Here is a 24,162-nt window from a genome sequence, read left to right on the forward strand (position 1 = left end):
CTCCAGAGCAGAGGTGTTGGAGTTTAGAGTCATCCGGAGCAGAGGCGTGGGAGTTTAGAGGCCTCCGGAGCAGAGGTGTGGGAGTTTAGGGGCTTCCAGAGCAGATGTGTTGGAGTTTAGAGGCATCTGGAGCAGAGGCATGGGAGTTTAGAGGCCTCCAGAACAGGGGTGTGGGCGTTTGGAGGCATCCAGAGCAGAGGCTTGGGAGTTTAGAGGCCTCCAGAGCAGAGGTGTGGGAGTTTAGAGGCCTCCAGAGCAGAATTGTTGGAGTTTAGAGGCATCTGGAGCAGAGGCGTGGGAGTTTAGAGGCATCCGGAGCAGAGGCGTGGGTGTTTAGAGGCCTCCAGAGCAGAGGTGTGGGAGTTTAGAGGCCTCCAGAGCAGAGGTGTGGGAGTTTAGAGGCCTCCGCAGCAGAGGTGTTGGAGTTTAGAGGCATCCGGAGTAGAGGCGTGGGAGTTTAGGGGCCTCCGGAGCAGAGGCGTGGGAGTTTAGAGGCGTCCGCAGCAGAGGCGTGGGAGTTTAGAGGCCTCCGGAGCAGAGGCGTGGGAATTTAGAGGCATCCAGAGCAGAGGCGGGGGAGTTTAGAGGCGTCCATAGCAGAGGCGTGGGAGTTTAGAGGCATCCGGAGCCGAGGCGTGGGAGTTTAGAGGCATCCGGAGCAGAGGTGTGGGGGTTTAGAGGCCTCCAGAGCTGAGGCGTGGGAGTTTAGAGGCCTCCAGACCAGAGGTGTGGGAATTTAGAGGCCTCGGAGCAGAGGTCTTGGAGTTTAGAGGCCTCCAGAGCAGAGGCGTGGGAGTTTAGAGGCCTCCAGAGCAGAGGTGTGGGAGTTTAGAAGCATCCAGAGCAGAGGTGTGGGAGTTTAGAGGCATCCAGAGCAGAGGTGTGGGAGTTTAGAGGCATCCAGAGCAGAGTTGTGCGAGTTTAGAGGCCTCCAGAGCAGAGGTGTGGGAGTTTAGAGGCCTCCGGAGCAGAGGCGTTGGAGTTTAGAGGCCTCCGGAGCAGAGGTGTGGGAGTTTAGAGGCATCCAGAGCAGAGCTGTGGGAGTTTAGATGCCTCCAGAGCAGAGGTGTGGGAGTTTAGAGGCATCCAGAGCAAAGGTGTGGGAGTTTAGAGGCATCCAGAGCAGAGGTGTGGGAGTTTGGAGACAGATGCAGAGTAGTAGGAGTTTAGAGGCATCCAGAGCGGAGGTGTGGGAGTTTAGAGGCCCCCAGAGCATAGGTGTGGGAGTTTAGAGGCCTCGGAGCAGAGGTGTTGGAGTTTAGAGGCATCCGGAGCAGAGGGATGGGAGTTTAGAGGCAACCAGAGCAGAGGCGTGGGAGTTTAGAGGCATCCAGAGCAGAGTTGTGCGAGTTTGGAGGCCTCCAAAGCAGAGGTGTGGGAGTTTAGAGGCCTCCGGAGCAGAGGCGTTGGAGTTTAGAGGCCTCCGGAGCAGAGGCGTGGGAGTTTAGAGGCCTCCAGAGCAGAGGTGTGGGAGTTTAGAGGCCTCCAGAGCAGAGGTGTGGGAGTTTAGAGGCATCCAGAGCAGAGGTGTTGGAGTTTGGAGACAGATGCAGAGTAGTGGGAGTTTAGAGGCATCCAGAGCAGAGGTGTGGGAGTTTAGAGGCCTCCAGAGCATAGGTGTGGGAGTTTAGAGGCCTCGGAGCAGAGGTGTTGGAGTTTAGAGGCATCCGGAGCAGAGGCATGGGAGTTTAGAGGCCTCCAGAGCAGAGGTGTGGGAGTTTAGAGGCCTCCAGAGCAGAGGTGTGGGAGTTTAGAGGCATCCAGAGCAGAGGTGTGGGAGTTTAGAGGCCTCCAGAGCAGAGGTGTGGGAGTTTAGAGGCCTCCAGAGCAGAGGCGTTGGAGTTTAGAGTTTAGAGGCCTCCAGAGCAGAGGTGTGGGAGTTTAGAGGCCTCCAGAGCAGAGGTGTGGGAGTTTAGAGGCATCCAGAGCAGAGGTGTGGGAGTTTAGAGGCATCCAGAGCAGAGGTGTGGGAGTTTAGAGGCCTCCAGAGCAGAGGTGTGGGAGTTTAGAGGCCTCCAGAGCAGAGGCGTGGGAGTTTAGAGGCCTCCAGAGCAGAGGCGTGGGAGTTTAGAGGCATCCAGAGCAGAGGCGTGGGAGTTTAGATCCCTCCAGAGCAGAGGTGTGGGAGTTTAGAGGCATCCAGTGCAGAGTTGTGCGAGTTTAGAGGCCTCCAGAGCAGAGGTGTGGGAGTTTAGAGGCCTCCGGAGCAGAGGCGTTGGAGTTTAGAGGCCTCCGGAGCAGAGGTGTGGGAGTTTAGAGGCATCCAGAGCAGAGCTGTGGGAGTTTAGAGGCCTCCAGAGCAGAGGTGTGTGAGTTTAGAGGCATCCAGAGCAGAGGTGTGGGAGTTTAGAGGCATCCAGAGCAGAGATGCGGGAGTTTGGAGATAGATGCAGAGTAGTGGGAGTTTAGAGGCATCCAGAGCAGAGGTGTGGGAGTTTAGAGGCCTCCAGAGCAGAGGTGTGGGAGTTTAGCGGCCTCCAGAGCAGAGGCGAGGGAGTTTAGAGGCATCCAGAGCAGAGGTGTGGGAGTTTACAGGCCTCCAAAGCAGAGGTGTGGGAGTTTAAAGGCATCCAGAGCAGAGGTGTGGGAGTTTAGAGGCTTCCAGAGCAGAGGTGTGGGAGTTTAGAGGCACCCAGAGCAGAGGTGTGGGAGTTTAGAGGCCTCCAGAGCAGAGGTGTGGGAGTTTAGAGGCCTCCGGAGCAGAGGTGTAGGAGTTTAGAGGCCTCCAGAGCAGAGGTGTTGGAGTTTAGAGGCATCTGGAGCAGAGGCGTGGGAGTTTAGAGGCCTCCGGAGCAGAGGCGTGGGAGTTTAGAGGCATCAGAGCAGAGGTGTTGGAGTTTAGAGGCATCTGGAGGGGAGTTTAGAGGCCTCCAGAGCAGAGGTGTTGGAGTTTAGAGGCATCCGGAGCAGAGGCGTGGGAGTTTAGAGGCCTCCAGAGCAGAGGCGTGGGAGTTTAGAAGCCTCCAGAGCAGAGGTGTGGGAGTTTAGAGGCCTCCAGAGCAGAGTTGTGGGAGTTTAGAGGCCTCCAGAGCAGAGGCGTGGGAGTTTACAGGCCTCCAGAGCAGAGGCGTGGGAGTTTAGAGGCAACCAGAGCAGAGATGTGGGAGTTTACAGGCCTCCAGAGCAGAGTTGTGGGAGTTTAGAGGCATCCAGAGCAGAGGCGGGGGAGTTTAGAGGCCTCCAGAGCAGAGGTGTGGGAGTTTAGAGGCCTCCAGAGCAGAGGTGTGGGAGTTTAGAGGCCTCCAGAGCAGAGGTTTGGGAGTTTAGAGGCATCCAGAGCAGAGGTGTGGGAGTTTAGAGGCCTCCAGAGCAGAGGTGTGGGAGTTTAGAGGCCTCCAGAGCAGAGGTGTGGGAGTTTAGAGGCCTCCAGAGCAGAGGTGTGGGAGTTTAGAGGCCTCCAGAGCAGAGGCGTGGGAGTTTAGAGGCATCCAGAGCAGAGGCGTGGGAGTTTAGAGGCCTCCAGAGCAGAGGTGTGGGAGTTTAGAGGCCTCCAGAGCAGAGGCGTGGGAGTTTGGAGACAGATGCAGAGTAGTAGTAGCTAACATTCATAAACTTCACACTATGTTAAATCTTCTTCCAGGTGCTGTCACATAAGGAATCTGCATCATTACAAGTCATAAACAAAGACACGCCACCCAAGCATGTGCTTATATTATTTTTAATAAAATGCAACCTAAGACATTTTTTCCTAAAATCTTTTCCGGAAAATGTTCATTTCCATTAAAGAGCTCACCATTATTCATCACAAATATTTACATAGAATAAAATGAAAACATACTCAATTATGCAACAAGATAGTAAAACAGCATAAACTATTTAATTTAAGACAACTGACTGCACAATTCAAGAGCACTTTGAATGTAGAATAAACACCCTGGGCTGTAAGCAAACCCAGAATGATAAAAGAAACCGCTCAGTCAGGTAGTGAGACAGACTTTTATTCGGTATAAAAACCTTCAAGTTGTACAATAATAAAGGCATCTTAAAACAGATTTCATTATAAAATTCATAAAATGACAGAAGATAAAAGTGGATAAAAATTAAACATTATTATAGAATGCAAGAGTTATGTCATTAAGAGAAATCCCAGTGGATGGAACAGATATGGAGTCAATTACAAAAACCGGCCAGTTTCCCAGAGTTAGCTTATCCCCCGAGTTCGGATCTGTAGATAGCTGCAGGCAGAGCCTGCTTCTTGTACAGGTCCATAACTGGGGATATTGCCCCACTGCCCTGTCTGATGTGGAATGATCGAATTGCCCCCCTGTATTTCTTCAGATTAGTCCCTGCATTGAGAGTGTTGAGACCAGCATCTTGGAATCTGACAATCAAGTGATCAAAATGTTTGACCTTCTCCAATCTGTCATTGTTTACTTTTAGCAGCAGAGGGCAGTATTTGGCAGACTGTGGTTTAAACAATATCAGTTAATAAAATTGCAGCAAAAAATGCTGTGGTTTGACCCGGTAAAGGTGTATCCCATTATACCATTTAAGGGGAGTGGGGGCTACAGGGGTATCCCCCGCTCCTCTTAAATGGTATCATGGGTCTGGGGGTTGCAGGGGTGTCCCCTGCCTCCTTTATATGATTGTGGCGGCAAAACCACAGCATTTTTGCCACAATATTTTGTATACACTGCCATTTTTGCCACGATTTTAAGACATGGAAACGTTTAAACACCATGACTTTTGATTTTTCTGCATTTAGTTCAAGAAGCAGATGTTTGCATTTTAACAAAAAGATGTTCAAAACGTTTTTCAAACCCATCGGTGTGGCAGCCAAAATACCTGCATCACCGCATAGACGAGAGGAGGGATCTCCAAGGATGCCATCTCCGGGTGGTCAAAGCACCGCTAGCACGGGCATCCATTGCCAAGAGGGGGGCCAACGCAAATCCATGTCGTACCCCTTTGTTTACAATGAATGAGTTGGTCTCTCCCCACCTACACCATAATCTGCACTCGCCTTTTTCTCTCCAGAGTGCAGCATTGTAGAGTGCAGCAGTTGTGGAGTGCAGCATTGTAGAGTGCAGCATTGTAGAGTGCAGCATTGTAGAGTGCAGCATTGTAGAGTGCAGCAGTTGTGGAGTGCAGCAGTTGTGGAGTGCAGCAGTTGTGGAGTGCAGCAGTTGTGGAGTGCAGCATTGTAGAGTGCAGCAGTTGTGGAGTTCAGCAGTTGTGGAGTGCAGCAGTTGTGGAGGTTTGTTGCAAACTCGTATGATTTGCCACAATGACTTTTGTGAAACTGTGTCGAATGCTGTTTTCAGGTCAAAAAATATAGCATATCATTTAATTTTGCGACGTGCAATATGTTTCTCAATCACTAAGAACAGCAGGAAGCAGTGATCTATTGTGCTCCTATTGGCACGAAAACCAGCTTGTAGGTCACTAAAACATATTGTTATTATCGACCCATTCCTGCTGTTGGTTAAGGATCACCTGCCCGAACGTCTTACCTGTGCAGTCTAGAAGGGAGATCGGTCGGTAGTTTCCCGGAAACACCCTTCCCCTTTTCTGTAGATTGGGACAATGACTGCGCTCAGCCAAGAGTTGGGAATAGGCCCTGATCTAAGAACTGCATTGTACATTTTTGATGAAACTGCGGTCCAGATTGCCCTTTTTACATCTTTGATTGATATTAATAATGCTGGGGTTTCCACATTCACTGCAGCAAGGGTCTAGTTATACCGGGCCGTCGGTTCCTCCCCAACTTTATATAGAACAGAAAAGTGGGGGTACCAAAGGTCGGTTGGAAACATACAATATTGTGATTGGTTCCCATTCAATTCCTTTGCAGTGACCAATTTCCAGAATGTGATGTCATCTCAATCATTTAATCCTTTTGTGAGAGCACACCAGGGATTGACCTTAAATTCACTCTTTTTCTGGGTAATCAGATCTTTGTACTACCCTCGAAGGGGATCATAGCTCAATTTTATCCAGACCCAGATCTCATCTTGGTAGATTCTTTTCAGCCTTGGCACTGGCATTGTCAGACTAGCCAATGGTTAGCAGAGCCTTCTTTTTCATAACCGCTATAGTCGGGGAAACATACGGCGCCAGTTTTGCTCCCAGCAACTCAAACTCCTTCCCTATCTGCAGGTCTGGGACCTTACTATTTCAGATCATCTCTGGATGTTCTAGAATTGCACGGCATGGCGAGGATTTAGCTCCGTGCTCTAATATTCGTTCCCATTGTATTGATTTATGGGTTGTTGTCTCATGGGAAAACGAACTGCCTAATTGGCCGCACCTAATGACAAAATGGCAATGATCAATGGGTGGTGATCACTTCCGGTCTGGCTTGAACCTCGAAATCCTGAACCTTTTCCCATCTACTGCCGGAAATCATAATATAGTCAATATAGGATGACCCACATCCCCCGTTGAATGTTGGTTTGGCCGGCTGATCGTTAGGGACGCGAACAAGATGAAGGGTTTATAAAATGCATAGGGATTCCACACCCACTGGGTGAGTTCCATTGAGAGGACCAGCGATGAGAGCGGGTATGTCCCATGCTTGGTCTTGGTCATCCCAGAGGCCCCTTGTATCTCTTTGAGGTTCTATTTGTAGGTTCAAGTAACCTGCCACCAGTGTATAGTTACTTATCAGTGTGGGGAGGGGGGATTCTTTGATTTTTGCCAGACTTTGGAGATTGTGTAATGTTGACATGCCTTGATGGCCCTGCGGTCCATTGTACAGGTTACAAAGCAACATATGTTCCTGACATTTTAATGAGCAACATTTGTAAGTCGGGCGAGTTTGTACACAGATCAGTTATTTTCAACTCCAAATTAACTTCGAGTCAGACTTGTAGGCCACCCCATGGCCTCCCCTTTTGACCCTTGGCAGCTGGGATGGTTATAAACCCATGAAACATAATAGTTTCAACTGACCAAGTTTCTTGAAAAGGAATCACCAGGTGTTCTCGAATAAATTGGCACCTATTTGGATCATCGATATGACGGGAGAACGTTTTGTGCGTGAGAGTTATCGGCAGTAAGACTACCACGTTCCAGCCAATCTACAGCTTCCAAGCCCATGTGTTCCGTAGTGGCTCGAGAAGATGAGAGGGCCCAGGGGACATCTTGTCCCTTTGCCTGGTAAGTTTACAAATCTTCCCAGTCCACCCTGGTCTTGTTGATTAAACCCCACTGGTGGCAAAGGATTTATAGGATTTCGCAACAATATTGATGGCGTTCCATGGATACGTCCGCAAATCCATCCCCAAAACTCTTTCTACCAGAAACCATGAGTTGAAAAACCCCTGGATGTGGTCAAAGGGAGAGTTAGGGGTTGGGTTTCTACGACACCCCATAATTCCCATCTTCTCTAATTAATGATAAGCCACCCTTAGTGTGGCGGAACCAAGGAATACACTTATTAGTGAGGCTTTCTTGATTCTGATAAGAACCAGAGGACAAACGCAGGACTTTAGTCATGAACACTCATGGGGAACCCTGTCCTCCCCCCATATTTATCTCACTCCTATTTCTTAGGGTCCGGCGAGATTTCCCTAAAGGTGTAAGGTTTAAGCCTGTGGGGGTGGGCATGGTTTGAGTGGGGAGAGCTCTATTTCCTCTAAAGCGGATAACGTGTTGCCATAAGGAATGTCGTTCTACACCCCACCTAGGCCTGTTGGAACTACAGCCAGGTTTTCTGCGGGGGGGGGGGTAGAACTAGAGCCCATGGCATCTGCAGGGGGTTGAGTCTTGCGTTCATTTGCTTTAGGGTTTGACACGAGTGTCTACTTTCTAAACTGTGCCCTGTGAATCCTGATTACTCACGGAGGCCATGGGGTCAGGGTTTCTTGGTAATACTACACCGTTTACCCAACCGTACCACCCGATCTTTAATACCCTTTAACATGACCACTATTTCGTTCAGCTTGCTGCCAATTATATAGTTGATTAGGTCCTTAATCTCATTAAGAGTGACTTTGCTTTCTGAGATTGGTTCAGCCGCTTCCGGTAGCCGGGGAACTACTGATTCCGAGACGGATGGTTGGACTTGGGATTTGTGTGCCACTTTCGGGTTCATTCTTGCCACAATTGCTCTTCTGGACGTCATGGGAAAAGTGTTTGCGTCCTTTGCACTGGACGATTTTCAACAATGGATCCTTTCCTCCAAATCTATGGATCCCTTCCAGAACGGATTTGTGAGGAACTCAGGGACAACCACCAACATCTTGCTTATGAGCGCCCTGAAAGCAAAAGCGATACAAGGTGGTCTTCCGATCTACGTCGCCTTTATTGACCTGGTACAAGCATTCGACCAGGTCAATAGACAGCGCCTTTGGTCGAAATTAGAAGCAAAAGGGTGCCCGGCCTCAATCTTAGACCCCATAAAGGCGTTGCATCAAGGAACCTCTATTCAAGTCCGGCTCAGTGCCGAAGGAATCTTATCCGAAAAGATAATGACAGCCAGAGGAGTGAAACAGGGTTGCCCCTTGGCCCCCTCTTTATACAACGCATACATCGCAGACTACGGGGAATCAAGCCTGGCAATCAGACATTTTCCACCAGCCCTGGGCGGAGAGAAGATCAATCGTCTATTATACGCTGACGACATTATCCTGATGGATAGGACGCCTATTGGTCTTCAGCGTCAGTTGGATAACCTGGTAGCATATATGTCAAAAAATAATCTCCGGTTAAATAAAGAAAAAACTAAAGTACTCATTCTGGGGAAACCACCAAAAAAGTTCAAAAACTGCTCCTGGTACTGTGAGGGCAAGAAACTGGAAACAGTGCAGGCTTTCAAATACCTGGGAATTACACTTAGCAACGAGAAAAACGAAAAGACCACGCTAGATACACTTTGGACAAAGTTGAAAAATCTCACAGCCCAAGCCAAGGCAGTGGATAGAAGACACGGATGCTTCTCGCTAATTCCCACTCTGAGGTTCTATAAGGCTAAGGTGATACCCGCACTGATATATGGCATAGATGCTATGCCTTCGGTTCCGAACTCAATTTGGTTGAAATACGAAGGTTACTTCTGGCGAAGCGTCTTGGGCCTAGCGCCATCCACTCCTATGCCATTAATAAGGAGGGAACTCTGCATCTCATCACTCCTGGCAGTTAAGATGAGAGCATCGCTGATGCTATATCGTAAAGTTATCAACAAGCCGGAAGTAAGAGTGCTAGAACTTATCCGCAAAGAATTGACAGAAGGAGATACCCGGATGCTTGCGGAGTGGGAACAAGCAAATCTAGCACTCCTGAAAGAATTGGATTTATCGTTGGAAACTCTAATCCAAAACCCGAACAGAGTGGTGGCAAAACTGTTCGAAGCGGACTGGATCCACACACAAGAACTGGCAACCGACCACCTACTAACAGCTGGTTTGCCTAACGCTCCCATGAAGCTAAATGCAGTCCGAGGATACCTCCATAAATTCCCGGATAAGAGACTCAGTCGCCTATTCTTACGATTTAAACTGAACCTACTGAAAACCAATGAGATCTTGGTAATCCGTAAGCAAACACAAACGAACCTATGCCGTTTCTGTAAATCAACTGAGCACGTCGAAACCTTAAAGCATCTAATAATGGATTGCATAGGTTTGGTGTCAGAAAGATCTCGCTTCCTCACGGACCCACTGAAACATTATGCAACATTAGACCAGGAGAACCTCTGGTCATTATTGAACAACGGGAACAATAAGAGATGCGTGATAGGCGTAAGCTTGTTTCTTAAATCACTGAATTTACAATGAGGGAAAACAATAAGGATGGCCACGCCGCCCTCAAACGGTGAACTACGTTTGGATTCTACGATCCTATGCACGGATAGAGCCCTGCGATCACTTCCATTACCAAAAAAGAAACCTGAAGAAGGGAAAACATGATTGGATCCATTATATATAGCTAAATGGAGCCGAGGCCACTCTACTCTACAAATTTCATAAACTGTAAATAGGAGTTCACAGGAGTTCCCGTTTTGTAAAAATTGTAATACAATTAAATCAAAAAATAAAAAAATAAAAAAAATAAAAAAAATTAAGAGTGACTTTGCTTTCTGAGATTGGTTCAGCCGCTTCCGGTAGCCGGGGAACTACTGATTCCGAGACGGATGGTTGGACTTGGGATTTGTGTGCCACTTTCGGGTTCATTCTTGCCACTGGTAATCATTGTTTTAAATTTACTTCCATGCCTTTCCTGACACTAGCCCTCTTCCTAGACGGCCTCTTCCTGACTGTTCTCATCAGCCCACTATCAGCGGCCTTCTTTAGCTCGGCCAGAGGTTCAAATCTATTAGCCGTGGGGTTTTGGGGCACACCTGGTGTTCTATTAACTTCTCTAATGCTTTCAATCGGATCATCCCAGGACCTGGAAGTAATCCCCTCTAATAGGGTTGTATTCGGGGTTTCCGGTCAATTCCCAGTTCCCTCTCAAAGGGAGCCCCTGTTAGTATCGCTGGGGCCCATTATGATATGATAGGTTATTTATAACGCGCTTAATACCAAGAGGTTTCTAAACGCGAACCCAGGGATCAAACCTGTGTTGCTTCATGTCGTCTTGCTTCCAAGGTGAGCACGTTGCCCCTAAGCTATCCTCCCGAGACTTAGTGGTGTCCTTAGCTAAAAATCTATAGTTCTACCCTTCTTCCTGTCCCGGGCGGTAGCTAATCTGAGAAGGCGCCAAGAGATCCTGTTTGGGCTTCTGGGATTCAGTAGCCCCTATTGTGCTAATAGGGGCTACTGAAGCCTGACAGTCCATTGGTGCAGCTGAAATGTCATCACGGCTTAGCACCGCACAGTTAGAGCGACTCATCGTGTGCACCGACGGCCGACGGTCTTGATCCGAGGCATCCGCCCCACTGCTAATTCCACTACCACTGGGCTTGTGGGCGTTCAGACCACCGAGACCATCTATGTCTAGGTCTAGTAGCAGATCCTCTACTTCAGTTATCAGGATACTCACCTCCTTAATGGGTCTTAATATCCTAGAGACGTTGATATTTCCAACCCCGGAGAGACAAGTAGTTCAGCCTTCAAATAATGGAATATGAAGGTTAATTCGTCTTGGTGATGAATTCATGTTACTTCTAAATGAAGAGCGGGTTTTTGGTGCTGGGGCGGACAACTTGGCAAAAGAAACCTAAAGGTAGGTAGAGGATGCGTCACTCCAAACGCCCTCAATAAAGGGAGGAGAAATGTCTTCCTCAATGCCATGAAGGCAGGACAGAAAAACACAAAATGTTACAAATCCTCTGCATTATGCCAAGAGCAGGGAAATTTGCGCTTGGTCGCGCTGTCACCCCGGGCAAATGGCACGATATCACTTATAAGCAGTAGGTTTGTTCTAAAACGAAGCATAATTACCCTTTTCCTCTGATTTATAAACCACTGTGCTGAGCATGTTTGATTGCGGACGACGGTGATGTCTTTATGGTGGAATTGGACATTCTTTCTTCCTCCTGGCATCGACTTTACGGGACAGGAAGACATTCACCGACTGCCTTCCTTCGGCATTATTAAAAAGTAGTTATTCACTATAGAGGTATTCAAGACCTAGAATACGCAAAGACGTGTTCATGTGGTTTAGCCGAGGGGATGAATTAGGCGTGTTTGAGTGCATTGCGTCTTTCACGAAGGTTCAGGTAAGTGACAGATGGGGGATTCCCCCATAAACGTTGCCAGGAGGGTAAGGCTAGCAAGGATATGAGATCTTCAATATAAGTCAAATTGCATTCCTAGTGTAGAAAATACCCTGTGGAACCCTGGGGAGCCCTGGGGAATGGCCATGATTTTCCTTTAAAATGTAATCTGACTTGGACTGCCTTTGTAGGATGGTACCCCCAAACGGCTGCGCCATAGGTCAACAATGGTTCCGATTTGGCATGAAAAATCCTAACAGTGTGGTCCAGTGGTAAGCTGCCTCGCTTGCTGCCATATCTCAACATTGAGCCGTTCATTTGCGAGGCTTTCCCTGATTGTTGTTCTATAGGCGTGCACCATCTCAGGTCAGGAGATCAGAAGGAGATCACCGGGAGGGTGGACGAAAAAGCAGAGAAAGGAAAGAGCGGCAGGGGGGAAATATCAGGCTGGAGAAGAAAGAATAGAGCAAGGAGAAGCAGGCCATGTGGAGGAAGGGAAGAAGAGGGCGGAGCGCCAGGAAAGAGCAATCAGCGGAGGAGTTCCATGTTACTTTGCCACCAGTAATTACTTTGTGGTAATTTACCACAAATTCATTGCTTCCAAATTTTGCATTGAATGTTTTTTTTTATTTGGGGGGATCCCCCTCATATCCCCTTTCGCCTTCATTTCTGCCTCTACCCCAAACCACCACCCCCTTTTTAACCTCTACTCACAAATACCTATATTTTTTAGGAGCAATTTCGAAGTAATTACTTAATGGTAAATTACCATGAAGGAATTACTGTCAGTGAAACATTAGGATACCGGTGCAAGCATGAGTCTATCAAAAGACAGGAGGAGGGAAAGAGCAGAGGAAGGAAGGAAGGCCGGGGGGAGTGGCCAGAAAAAGGGGGATAGTGGTGAGAGACCCGGTGAGCAAAGAAAGAGAGACATCAGATGGAAGGACGGGATCAGCGAGAGGAAGAAGGAAGGTTGCCACGAGGGAGTGATCAAAGAGGGAAATGGGTAGAAGAGCAACGTGGGTTTGAGGAGGTGCAGAGAAACACCCAGGTAGAGAGAGAGATGGGTGTGATAGGAGAGGTGCTAAGAGAGAAGAGTCTAGGTAGTGTCCGGAGACAGCATAGCCAGGTACAGAGGGTGAAGCGAAAGAAGCGGGCTTAGAAAGAACAGGAGGGGAGACGTCGGGTGCCCGGTGGTGGTGCCTGAAAGCTCAAGAGGTTCAACGCCTCGTCTTACCCAGGAGAGTCAAAACAAGACACAAAGGGTACATTCTGGAACTCAGCAAAAGTCCAGGAGAGACTCTGAACTCAAGAGGGTGACAACCCTGAGTAGAGGGTAAGAGAGTAGGGAGCACAGGCTCAGGACCGCGGGGATCCCTTCTCACCACTAACACATGTTTGTGTAGACCTGGAGACTTTTTATTTGGACATCCTCCCATTGTGTTTACCTCCCGCTGAGATTTCCCATAGGCTTTAATCCCGATCCTATGTTTAGTTTGTTGTCAATAAAAAGAGAACGGCTAAGAGCAAGATGTGTCTCAGACCATTGGCTGACACCTATCCTGTCATAGATCACACCATATACAGAGTCAAAACCCCCTCCCCCGTCATAACAAGGGAACTGGTGGACGTTGCGTGGCAGCCACTCCTTGCACAGCTCCTTCCCCCGCTGCAGCCACCTTTGCCATTACTGAACATGTGCTGGCGATCCCACGGATGTGCCCAAATTCCTTATAGATGGTCAACCAAGTGTGGTCCCCCGGCACCAGCACCGGCTGAGGGAGTCATCTTCCCATGCGACTCCCATGTGAGCCCTGTGCCTCCCGGCAAACCTGAGGCATACCCGGAGGGCATAAGATCACAATATGCACTGTTGTACCCACCTCATGGACATAGCATTGTCTGCTCATCTGTTCTGTACCGTCCTACATGTACGACACCACGTTCACACGACCTTCGCAACTAGAAGCCGGAAGCATGGCCTTGCAGTATTTTATTTCTCTCTCTATGTCCTTCTGGAAGTGTAACCTTATGCTCTATTTATTTCCACTTACAGATAAACGAGAAGGTCGAAAATTATACCGAAAATCTGGGAAAAGCTTTGGTGCTCTGGGAGCAAGTCCTCAAATTAGCAGACAGTGTTGAGGAGTGGACTCAACAACAGCTCTCCGGAGACAAGGCTCGGCATCCGGCAGAGGTGGACGCAGCACAGCTGCAGGTAATCTAGTGACTAGGCCTGGGCTCCACAAGCCTTCTCAAGCTTTCAAGGGGAAATATATCGTAGCCAGGAATGGATTACCACTGGCAAATTGATCACTGATACGACCACACAAAGTTCAAGTTTTGATATCGGTTATTGGACTAAACAAGGATATTATGCCTAGATGGTCAATTGGCTTCTTCATCAGTTGGTGGTCACTCAACTGCGCTGCAACCACCATCTGATCAATAGGCCTGAGGGACGTCAAAAGCTAATATCCGTGCCTTTTGTGTTCAAGGTCACCTTGGCCTCAAAGAAGGTCCTACTGGAACATCTGCACATGTCCGTCTGTCCTCCTCGGCACCTTCCAGCGAGAGTGGCTCTGCTCTCCCAGTCCTTCTTTTCAGATAGACTCAAAATGAAACCAAACATTTAGAATAAGGGGTATATTACAGGGGAGCGCTAAAAGGAGGGAGCTGTGAGAGGTGATGCAGGGCCAACATTGCTATTTCTTTCCTGTGGGATTTGCCCTTGCGTGGGCAACTTTGGTTTATAGACTTCGCTCAATCCCCCCAAAATAAAAATAAACTAGAAACCAACAGAGGGAAGGAGCATTGGTCACCTGAGGGGACCGAACTCTGGCACCCACAAAGGGGGGGCGGCATGAATTACCTGCCGCACTTTACATGGCGGTACCTCTCAGCTACAAAAGTTAAAGGGTCATATTAAGCATTATTTTTTATTAATGGGTAGGAAAAATAATAATGTGGGCATAATAATGCTTACAAAAACAGGTTCTCGTTTGCAGAGTTGTTAAAAATAATGTTTTGCAGCTTAACCAAAATATAGTCAGGGGCAAAGTGGTGCTAACTTAATTACAAATTATTATTAATATGTGTGGTAAAAATATTAAAAGTTCCTCCATGAATTCTGCAAGCATCTGCCATTGCACCCGGCAGGTGAGGCCTATGGGCGCAACGGCCCCCACCCGCAGAGTTGTACTGTGGCGGTCCAGAAAGGGTGCTGGTACGGTGCGACCAGCACCCTTATTTCCAGACTGCCACACTTGTAATGAAGCCCTTGGTCTGTTTTATTTTCTGGAATGTAAAATGACCGCCTGCCAAGTGTCAACAGACAGAGTCAATTTCTACATCTGAATGGAGTAACCACAGTGGACATTTTAATGGAGTGACCACAGTGGACATTTTAATGGAGTAACCACTGTGTGCATTTTAATGGACTGCTAACCGTGTGCATTTTAATGCTGTGGCCAGAGTGTGCATTGTAGTGGAGTGACCACAGTACACATTTAAATGTTGTGACCTCGGTGTGCTTTTGAATGGAGTCACCACAGTGTACATGTCAATGGAGTGACCACAGTGTGCATTTAAACATTGTGACCACATTGTACATGTACATGGTGTGACCTCTGTGTGCAGTTATATGGAGTGACCACAGTTTACATTTCAATGGAGTGACCACAGTGTGCATTTCAATGGAGTGACCTCAGTGCGCATTTAAATGTCGTGACCTCAGTGCGCATGTGCTTGCATTTATAGGCCGGTCTGCAGCTGCAAGAAGAAAAGATGGAAGAGTTCAGCAGAAGATCAGCAGAGATTCAGCAGATCCTGGACAGCAGTGAGCCGCCGCTCGAGCTGCAGGTGAGGCCTGGCCTTCCTAATTGTACATTGTAGCCTATCGTTGATTGGTTGACTGGCATTACACAGGAAGGGGTATGGCCAATCAGGCGGGATGATACTACAGATAGGCCAGGAAGGGGTAAATGAGTCTTTCTTTCAGGAGTAGGCCTGCCTTCCTGTTTAAGAACACAACAGAGATTTCCAGAAGGAAGCGAAATCATTCATGGTTACTCAGTCACAACTTTATTTCGGCGTTAAACCATAAAAGATTTCACAGCAGATATAAAACATCACAACTAAATTAAACATAACATATTTCATTCATGATTCAGTTACGTTATATAGGGTAGAAGATGAGCTGGTTATCCCCACCAGGCTCAAGGGAAGAAGACTCCGGACTGGATCTTCTCTGGTCGTTGAAGGGTAGATAGCTCAGGACTGCAGCAGGGCTTCACCGGGATGGGATAGTTGCAGCAGCCAACTTCTTCTCTGCTTCTCTTCGGTTCGTTGTACTTCCAGTGGCTACTCTGACTTCTAGCCCAAGAGTACTGCCTTTTATGCGAAAATCCCCCATTCACACAGTTTGGCTGTCAATCACGCAGCAGGAGGGCTGTCTAGCCCGGACAACCACCTCAGCCAATCATGGAAATGTGCGACTTGGGTTTCCTAGGATACCCTGTTCAGGGGGTGACTACACCCCTCCCTCACATTCAGCCCACCTAGACACCCAAGCGCCTAGAGGAGGGCTTCTTGGCAGAAGCCCGCCAAAAGACAGTGAACAAATAAGGCAAACCTGGTTTGCCGCGCAAAGTAAAACACAAGAAGGACTTTAACAAAAAGAAATGGTGAATAAACCCGACCGGAGCCAAAAGAAATAGTATTTGGTCAAGCGGGTTTAAGTTCGAGGCTAATATAATAGCCAAGAACAATACCACGTTTATCTAATATAATCGCGGTAAAAAAGGTAGGGTAGATACCACTGCCACAGCCAAATCTAAATGTTAAAAGAGCGAAACAATGCTCTAGGAGGTACAGATAAAAAGGGCTAAGAAGTAACCCTTTCCAATACTCCATGTAGGATGGGGTGTATTGGATCTGTGGTTAAATGACTGAGTAAAGTTAATGGCAACTTTACCCTTTTCTGGGGGACAGTAGTCAGCCTCAGAAATGGAGTCGGTGGGAAGTCTGAAAGACAACCCTGTGTCACTGCACTGAAGGTGCTGTGTGACACACAAAAGAAGGGGGCTACTGAAGTGGTGTACTCCAGAGTCCACAATCACAAAAACAGAGGAAATACACATGGCAAAACATGGGTAAGAGTGGGAAAAATAACTCCAGAAATCCAGCAAAGCTGCTGAGGGACTCAGTAGGTAAGGGAAATTAGCCACTGAATGAGAATTCTCCCTAACAGCCCCTGCTCCAAGTTCCTAAAATGATGGGACAACATAAGGATCTGTGCCTTCCAGACACTCAGGCCCTACTGGGTCTGGTGTTCCCCTCCCTGGGTTTCTCTCTTGCTCTCCTTTATCTCCCCTAGTCCCCTCCCTCGTACTCCACCCACCATCTCTTCTCACTCTCCCTGGCACTCCCTTCTCCATCGCCCCTTTTATTTATTTATTGTTCACTTGTTAGGCGCTTATACAGGAAGCAGATACTGTTTCAAAGTGCCCAGAGTGCAACGGGGAGGGGACAGGGGATGATAGACAATGTAATTGCAACAATGTTAAATAATTAAATACAACAATATAAGAAGAGACAACGGGAAGGGGAAGACAAACCTACTATGCCTGGTGAGTGTTCAGAACGTGCAAGTGCGGGAGATGGGGGGGAATGGGATAGGTGCTGTGGTGCTCATGGAGAGCCGCAGGAGAAGTGCTATGAGGAAAGGTAAGTGCAGCGTGCAGTGGTTGAGGGTGAGTCGAGGCAAGTGCAGGGGATAGACAGCAGCTGGTATTCTAAAATGTGAGGAACCAAAGGAGCACAGGTGACTAGAAGGGGAATATTTAGGGAGCGTTGCAGATAGAAGGGTCCCCAGCCCCTTATGTTCCTCTCTTTTTCTTTACTACTTACCTCCAGCCTCCGATTTTACCACCACCCTCCCCTCTCCACACCACTAATGCCCTCCTATTACTACACTCTCCGCACTACTTCTAATCTCTCCTCTCGGCACAGCTACTACTGTCCCCTACCCACTCACTACACAACCTCTTGTGAAAAACTTGTACTCAGGGATATAGTGCCCTACTCACTCTCCCAATACACTCACTCTCAGTATTCTCCCACAACACCCCCGCCACTTCTCTCCTACACTCTTCTCCTCGTACCCCACTCCTACACCCCTCTCTACTCTCTCTCACTCTCCCTACCGTCCTCACTCCCCACTCTTCCCTCACTACTACCGTCACCTTCCCAAACCAGTTGCCATTCACTGTTTCAATCTGATAAGCTGGTGGCACTCGCACTCCTAAATACTGCAGCGTGCACAGTGCCTGAGTAATCCACCTCACCCCTCTGCTGCACCGTCCTTCCTCCGCTTGGCCACTTGCTGCGTCTATGTCGGCTCTGCCTTTCCTTCTGTCTCCTTTCATACTTTATACTGTGGTTCTGCGGGTTCTGACTCCTCCTCCCCCCTTCATTTTGCTGTGGGGCTCGCCCTACTCCAAGATCCAATCCGCTGCCCGTTTTATCTCTGGGGACTGTGTTACACAGATTAACGCCCCTCAGACTGGATCTCTAACAGTCTGTCAGGGCTGCTCTGCTCTTTGTCTGACATGAGGTGGCTTTGGAAGTTGGATTTTCCGCTGCCATACAGAGTTATTTGCTGCTCCATGGCACTGGGCATCTGCTTTTGGTGTTGGCTCACAGTCCGAATTAGTTGCACTGTTTTGGGTTTTCTGCTCGTTTGGGTCCTGTCCGGGACTTCGTGGTTGTTTCCAGGTGCCTTCTAGGAGTTTGGTTCCTTTCTGGGACTTCCTGGCTGCTCCCAGCTGCCTTCTGGGAGTTGGGTTCCTGTCTGGGACTTCCTGGTTGTTCCCAGGCGCCTTCTGGGAGTTGGGTTCCTGTCTGGGATTTCCTGGCTGCTCCCAGGTGCCTTCTGGGAGTTGGGTTCCTGTCTGGGTCTTCCTGGTTGTTCCCAGGTGCCTTCTGGGAGTTGGGTTCCTGTCTGGGACTTTCTGGTTGTTCCCAGGCGCCTTCTGGGAGTTTGGTTCCTGTCTGGGACTTCCTGGTTGTTCCCAGGTGCCTTCTGGGAGTTTGGTTCCTGTCTGGGACTTCCCGGTTGTTCCCAGGTGCCTTCTGGGAGTTTGGTTCCTGTCTGGGACTTCCAGACTGCTCCCAGGTGCCTTCTGAGAGTTGGGTTCCTGTCTGATACTTCCAGGTTGTTCCCAGGTGCCTTCTGGGAGTTTGGTTCCTGTCCGGGACTTCCTGGTTGTTCCCAGGTGCCTTCTGGGAGTTTGGTTACTGTCTGGGACTTCCTGGCTGCTCCCAGCTGCCTTCTGAGAGTTGGGTTCCTGTCTGGGACTTCCCGGCTGCTCCCAGGCGCCTTCTGGGAGTTGGTTTCCTGTCTGGGACTTCCTGGTTGTTCCCAGGTGCCTTCTGGGAGTTGGGTTCCTGTCTGGGACTTCCTGGCTGCTCCCAGGCGCCTTCTGGGAGTTGGGTTCCTGTCTGGGACTTCCTGGCTGCTCCCAGGCGCCTTCTGGGAGTTTGGTTCCTGCCCGGGACTTCCTGGTTGTTCCTAGGTGCCTTCTGGGAGTTTTGTTCCTGCCTGGGACTTCCTAGTTGTTCCCAGGTGCCTTTTGGGAGTTGGTTTCTGTCTGGGACTTCCTGTCTGCTCCCAGGCGCCTTCTGGGAGTTGGGTTCCTGTCTGGGACTTCCTGGTTGTTCCCAGGTGCCTTCTGGGATTTGGGTTCCTGTCTGGGTCTTCCAGACTGCTCCCAGGTGCCTTCTGGGAGTTGGGTTCCTGTCCGGGACTTCCTAGTTGTTCCCAGGTGCCTTCTGGGAGTTTGGTTCCTGTCTGGGACTTCCTGGTTGTTCCCAGGCGCCTTCTGGGAGTTTGGTTTCTGTCTGGGACTTTCTGGCTGCTCCCAGGTGACTTCTGGAAGTAGGGTTCCTGTCTGGGACTTTCTGCTTGTTCGCAGGCGCCTTCTGGGAGTTTGGTTCCTGTCTGGGATTTCCTGGCTGCTCCCAGGCGCCTTCTGGGAGTTTGGTTCCTGTCTGGGACTTCCTGGTTGTTCCCAGGTGCCTTCTGGGAGTTTGGTTTCTGTCTGGGACTTTCTGGCTGCTCGCAGGTGACTTCTGGAAGTAGGGTTCCTGTCTGGGACTTTCTGCTTGTTCGCAGGCGCCTTCTGGGAGTTGGGTTCCTGTCCGGGACTTCCTGGTTGTTCCCAGGCGCCTTCTGGGAGTTGGGTTCCTGTCTGGGACTTTCTGGTTGTTCCCAGGCGCCTTCTGGGAGTTTGGTTTCTGTCTGGGACTTTCTGGCTGCTCGCAGGTGACTTCTGGAAGTAGGGTTCCTGTCTGGGACTTTCTGCTTGTTCGCAGGCGCCTTCTGGGAGTTGGGTTCCTGTCTGGGACTTCCTGGTTGTTCCCAGGCGCCTTCTGGGAGTTGGGTTCGTGTCTGGGACTTTCTGCTTGTTCGCAAGCGCCTTCTGGGAGTTGGGTTCCTGTCTGGGACTGGTTGTTCCCAGGCGCCTTCTGGGAGTTTGGTTCCTGTCTGGGACTTCCTGGTTGTTCCCAGGCGCCTTCTGGGAGTTTGGTTTCTGTCTGGGACTTTCTGGCTGCTCGCAGGTGACTTCTGGAAGTAGGGTTCCTGTCTGGGACTTTCTGCTTGTTCGCAGGCGCCTTCTGGGAGTTGGGCTCCTGTCCGGGACTTCCTGGTTGTTCCCAGGCGCCTTCTGGGAGTTGGGTTCCTGTCTGGGACTTCCTGGTTGTTCCCAGGCGCCTTCTGAGAGTTTGGTTTCTGTCCGGGACTTCCTGGTTGTTCCCAGGCGCCTTCTGGGAGTTGGGTTCCTATCTGGGACTTTCTGGTTGTTCCCAGGTGCCTTCTGGGAGTTTGGTTCCTGTCTGGGATTTCCTGGCTGCTCCCAGGCGCCTTCTGGGAGTTTGGTTCCTGTCTGGGACTTCCTGGTTGTTCCCAGGCGCCTTCTGGGAGTTTGGTTTCTGTCTGGGACTTTCTGGCTGCTCGCAGGTGACTTCTGGAAGTAGGGTTCCTGTCTGGGACTTTCAGCTTGTTCGCAGGCGCCTTCTGGGAGTTGGGTTCCTGTCTGGGTCTTCCTGGTTGTTCGCAGGCGCCTTCTGGGAGTTGGGTTCCTGTCCGAGACTTCCTGGTTGTTCCCAGGCGCCTTCTGGTAGTTGGGTTCCTGTCTGGGACTTTCTGGTTGTTCCCAGGCGCCTTCTGGGAGTTTGGTTCCTGTCTGGGACTTTCTAGTTGTTCGCAGGCACCTTCTGGGAGTTGGGTTCCTGTCTGGGACTTTCTGGTTGTTCCCAGGTGCCTTCTGGGAGTTTGGTTCCTGTCTGGGACTTTCTGCTTGTTCGCAGGCGCCTTCTGGGAGTTGGGTTCCTGTCTGGGTCTTCCTGGTTGTTCGCAGGCGCCTTCTGGGAGTTGGGTTCCTGTCTGGGACTTCCTGGTTGTTCCCAGGCGCCTTCTGGGAGTTGGGTTCCTGTCTGGGACTTTCTGGTTGTTCCCAGGTGCCTTCTGGGAGTTTGGTTCCTGTCTGGGACTTTCTGGTTGTTCGCAGGCGCCTTCTGGGAGTTGGGTTCCTGTCTGGGACTTTCTGGTTGTTCCCAGGTGCCTTCTGGGAGTTTGGTTCCTGTCTGGGACTTTCTGGTTGTTCGCAGGCGCCTTCTGGGAGTTTGGTTCCTGTCTGGGATTCAGAACAATAAAAAAAGAACACTGGCCAGAAAAGGTGCTGCAACGCCTTCTGAGACAGGATGGAACCAATAACAGGTATGGCACATGAAGGGGTTTCAGAGACTGGGGTCCCCCGTCTGCCCCCACGGGCTCATGACCTGGACCCTGTCACCGTGCACTGTGTGGAAGGCAGAGAAGAAGCGTCCTCCTCTACAAGAAAACACTCTTCCTTGACCTCGTACTTTTTCATCTAAAATGCTGCTTCCTCTTCCGGTTCTTCAACCATTCATCAAATGCTTCCATTTTGATTCTGAGAGTCGGCCCAATGCCAGGCTAGGGGGGCACTTCAGCAAAGTGCCCGAAGACTTTGCTTGCCATTTTACATGTAAGCTTTTGTTGTGAAAGTCCCGAATAAACATTCACTACGTGGCACAGTGGCGAAGATGAAGAGGTGGCACAGCCATGCATCTGTAAACAGTGGCCTCGGAGTAGAGTGCCCGCCCTGCCTCCTGCTGGCATCCGCTTTATGTGTTCCTTCTTGGCTGTGTTACACCACGGCTCCCAACACACACGGTGCAGGTGGCGGCGCTCAGATAAGCCTGTGCCACTTTGGGGGTTGGGGGGGGGGGGGGCTTCTGTTCTGCGCGCCCCTGTGGTGTAGAAGGAGCGGCCGGGCCTCTGAAGGAAGCAGACTGGTTCTGCCTCGACATGGCTGGGGTCACGAGAGAGGGTTATCCTCCTGAAGGCAGGGTGTCTCTGGCACCAGGAGGCATTCACCAGGCCTGCCCCCGTGACCCGTGCCATCTCTCCTCCTGGAGTAACTCGTGTCTGGGCCTAGACACTGCTCCTGGAGTAACTCGTGTCTGGGCCTAGACACTGCTCCTGGAGTGTGTCTGGGCCTAGACACTGCTCCTGGAGTAACTGGTGTCTGGGCCTAGACACTGCTCCTGGAGTAACTCGTGTCTGGGCCTAGACACTGCTCCTGGAGTAACTCGTGTCTGGGCCTAGACACTGCTCCTGGAGTACCTCGTGTCTGGGCCTAGACACTGCTCCTGGAGTAACTCGTGTCTGGGCCTAGACTCTGCTCCTGGAGTAACTCGTGTCTGGGCCTAGACACTGCTCCTGGAGTAACTCGTGTCTGGGCCTAGACACTGCTCCTGGAGTAACTCGTGTCTGGGCCTAGACACTGCTCCTGGAGTAACTCGTGTCTGGGCCTAGACTCTGCTCCTGGAGTAACTTGTGTCTGGGAGTAACTTGTGTCTGGGCCTAGACACTGCTCCGCCTAGACTCTGCTCCTGGAGTAACTCGTGTCTGGGCCTAGACACTGCTCCTGGAGTAACTCGTGTCTGGGCCTAGACACTGTTCCTGGAGTAACTCGTGTCTGGGCCTAGACTCTGCTCCTGGAGTAACTCGTGTCTGGGCCTAGACACTGCTCCTGGAGTAACTCGTGTCTGGGCCTAGACACTGCTCCTGGAGTAACTCGTGTCTGGGCCTAGACACTGCTCCTGGAGTAACTCGTGTCTGGGCCTAGCTCCTGGAGTAACTCATGTCTGGGCCTAGACACTGCTCCTGGAGTAACTCGTGTCTGGGCCTAGACACTACTCCTGGAGTAACTCGTGTCTGGGCCTAGACACTGCTCCTGGAGTAACTCGTGTCTGGGCCTAGACTCTGCTCCTGGAGTAACTCATGTCACTGCTCCTGGAGTAACTCGTGTCTGGGCCTAGACACTGCTCCTGGAGTAACTCGTGTCTGGGCCTAGACACTGCTCCTGGAGTAACTCGTGTCTGGGCCTAGACTCTGCTCCTGGAGTAACTCGTGTCTGGGCCTAGACACTGCTCCTGGAGTAACTCGTGTCTGGGCCTAGACACTACTCCTGGAGTAACTCGTGTCTGGGCCTAGACACTGCTCCTGGAGTAACTCATGTCACTGCTCCTGGAGTAACTCGTGTCTGGGCCTAGACACTGCTCCTGGAGTAACTCGTGTCTGGGCCTAGACACTGCTCCTGGAGTAACTCGTGTCTGGGCCTAGACACTGCTCCTGGAGTAACTCGTGTCTGGGCCCAGACACTGCTCCTGGAGTAACTCGTGTCTGGGCCTAGACACTGCTCCTGGAGTAACTTGTGTCTGGGCCTAGACACTGCTCCTGGAGTAACTCATGTCACTGCTCCTGGAGTAACTCGTGTCTGGGCCTAGACACTGCTCCTGGAGTAACTCGTGTCTGGGCCTAGACACTGCTCCTGGAGTAACTCGTGTCTGGGCCTAGACACTGCTCCTGGAGTAACTCGTGTATGGGCCTAGACACTGCTCCTGGAGTAACTCGTGTCTGGGCCTAGACTCTGCTCCTGGAGTAACTCGTGTCTGGGCCTAGACACTGCTCCTGGAGTAACTCGTGTCTGGGCCTAGACACTGCTCCTGGAGTAACTCGTGTCTCGGCCTAGACACTGCTCCTGGAGTAACTCGTGTCTGGGCCTAGACACTGCTCCAGGAGGAACTCGTGTCTGGGCCTAGCTCCTGGAGTAACTCATGTCTGGGCCTAGACACTGCTCCTGGAGTAACTCATGTCTGGGCCTAGACACTGCTCCTGGAGTAACTCGTGTCTGGGCCTAGACACTGCTCCTGGAGTAACTCGTGTCTGGGCCTAGACACTGCTCCTGGAGTAACTCGCATCTGGGCCTAGACACTGCTCCTGGAGTAACTCGTGTCTGGGCCTAGACACTGCTCCTGGAGTAACTCGTGTCTGGGCCTAGACAATGCTCCTGGAGTAACTGGTGTCTGGGCCTAGCTCCTGGAGTAACTCATGTCTGGGCCTAGACACTGCTCCTGGAGTAACTCGTGTCTGGGCCTAGACACTGCTCCTGGAGTAACTCGTGTCTGGG

At 50.4% G+C, this 24,162-nt stretch overlaps 1 protein-coding gene across 8 annotated transcripts in view; it reads left to right on the forward strand.

Moving 5' to 3' along the window:
• SYNE2 (spectrin repeat containing nuclear envelope protein 2) overlaps positions 1–24,162 on the forward strand; it is a 1,840,150-nt gene that overhangs the window by 601,151 nt on the left and 1,214,837 nt on the right. For all 8 annotated transcript variants that reach the window (XM_069638223.1, XM_069638224.1, XM_069638227.1 and 5 more), the window contains 2 exons: positions 13,659–13,820; positions 15,362–15,463. In XM_069638223.1, the coding sequence (XP_069494324.1) occupies positions 13,659–13,820; positions 15,362–15,463 (264 nt within the window). The remainder of the gene's footprint in view (positions 1–13,658; positions 13,821–15,361; positions 15,464–24,162) is intronic.

The sequence above is a fragment of the Ambystoma mexicanum genome, chromosome 14 (assembly GCF_040938575.1).
Source record: "Ambystoma mexicanum isolate Mex_15411 chromosome 14, UKY_AmexF1_1, whole genome shotgun sequence".
Taxonomy (NCBI): Eukaryota; Metazoa; Chordata; class Amphibia; order Caudata; family Ambystomatidae; genus Ambystoma; species Ambystoma mexicanum.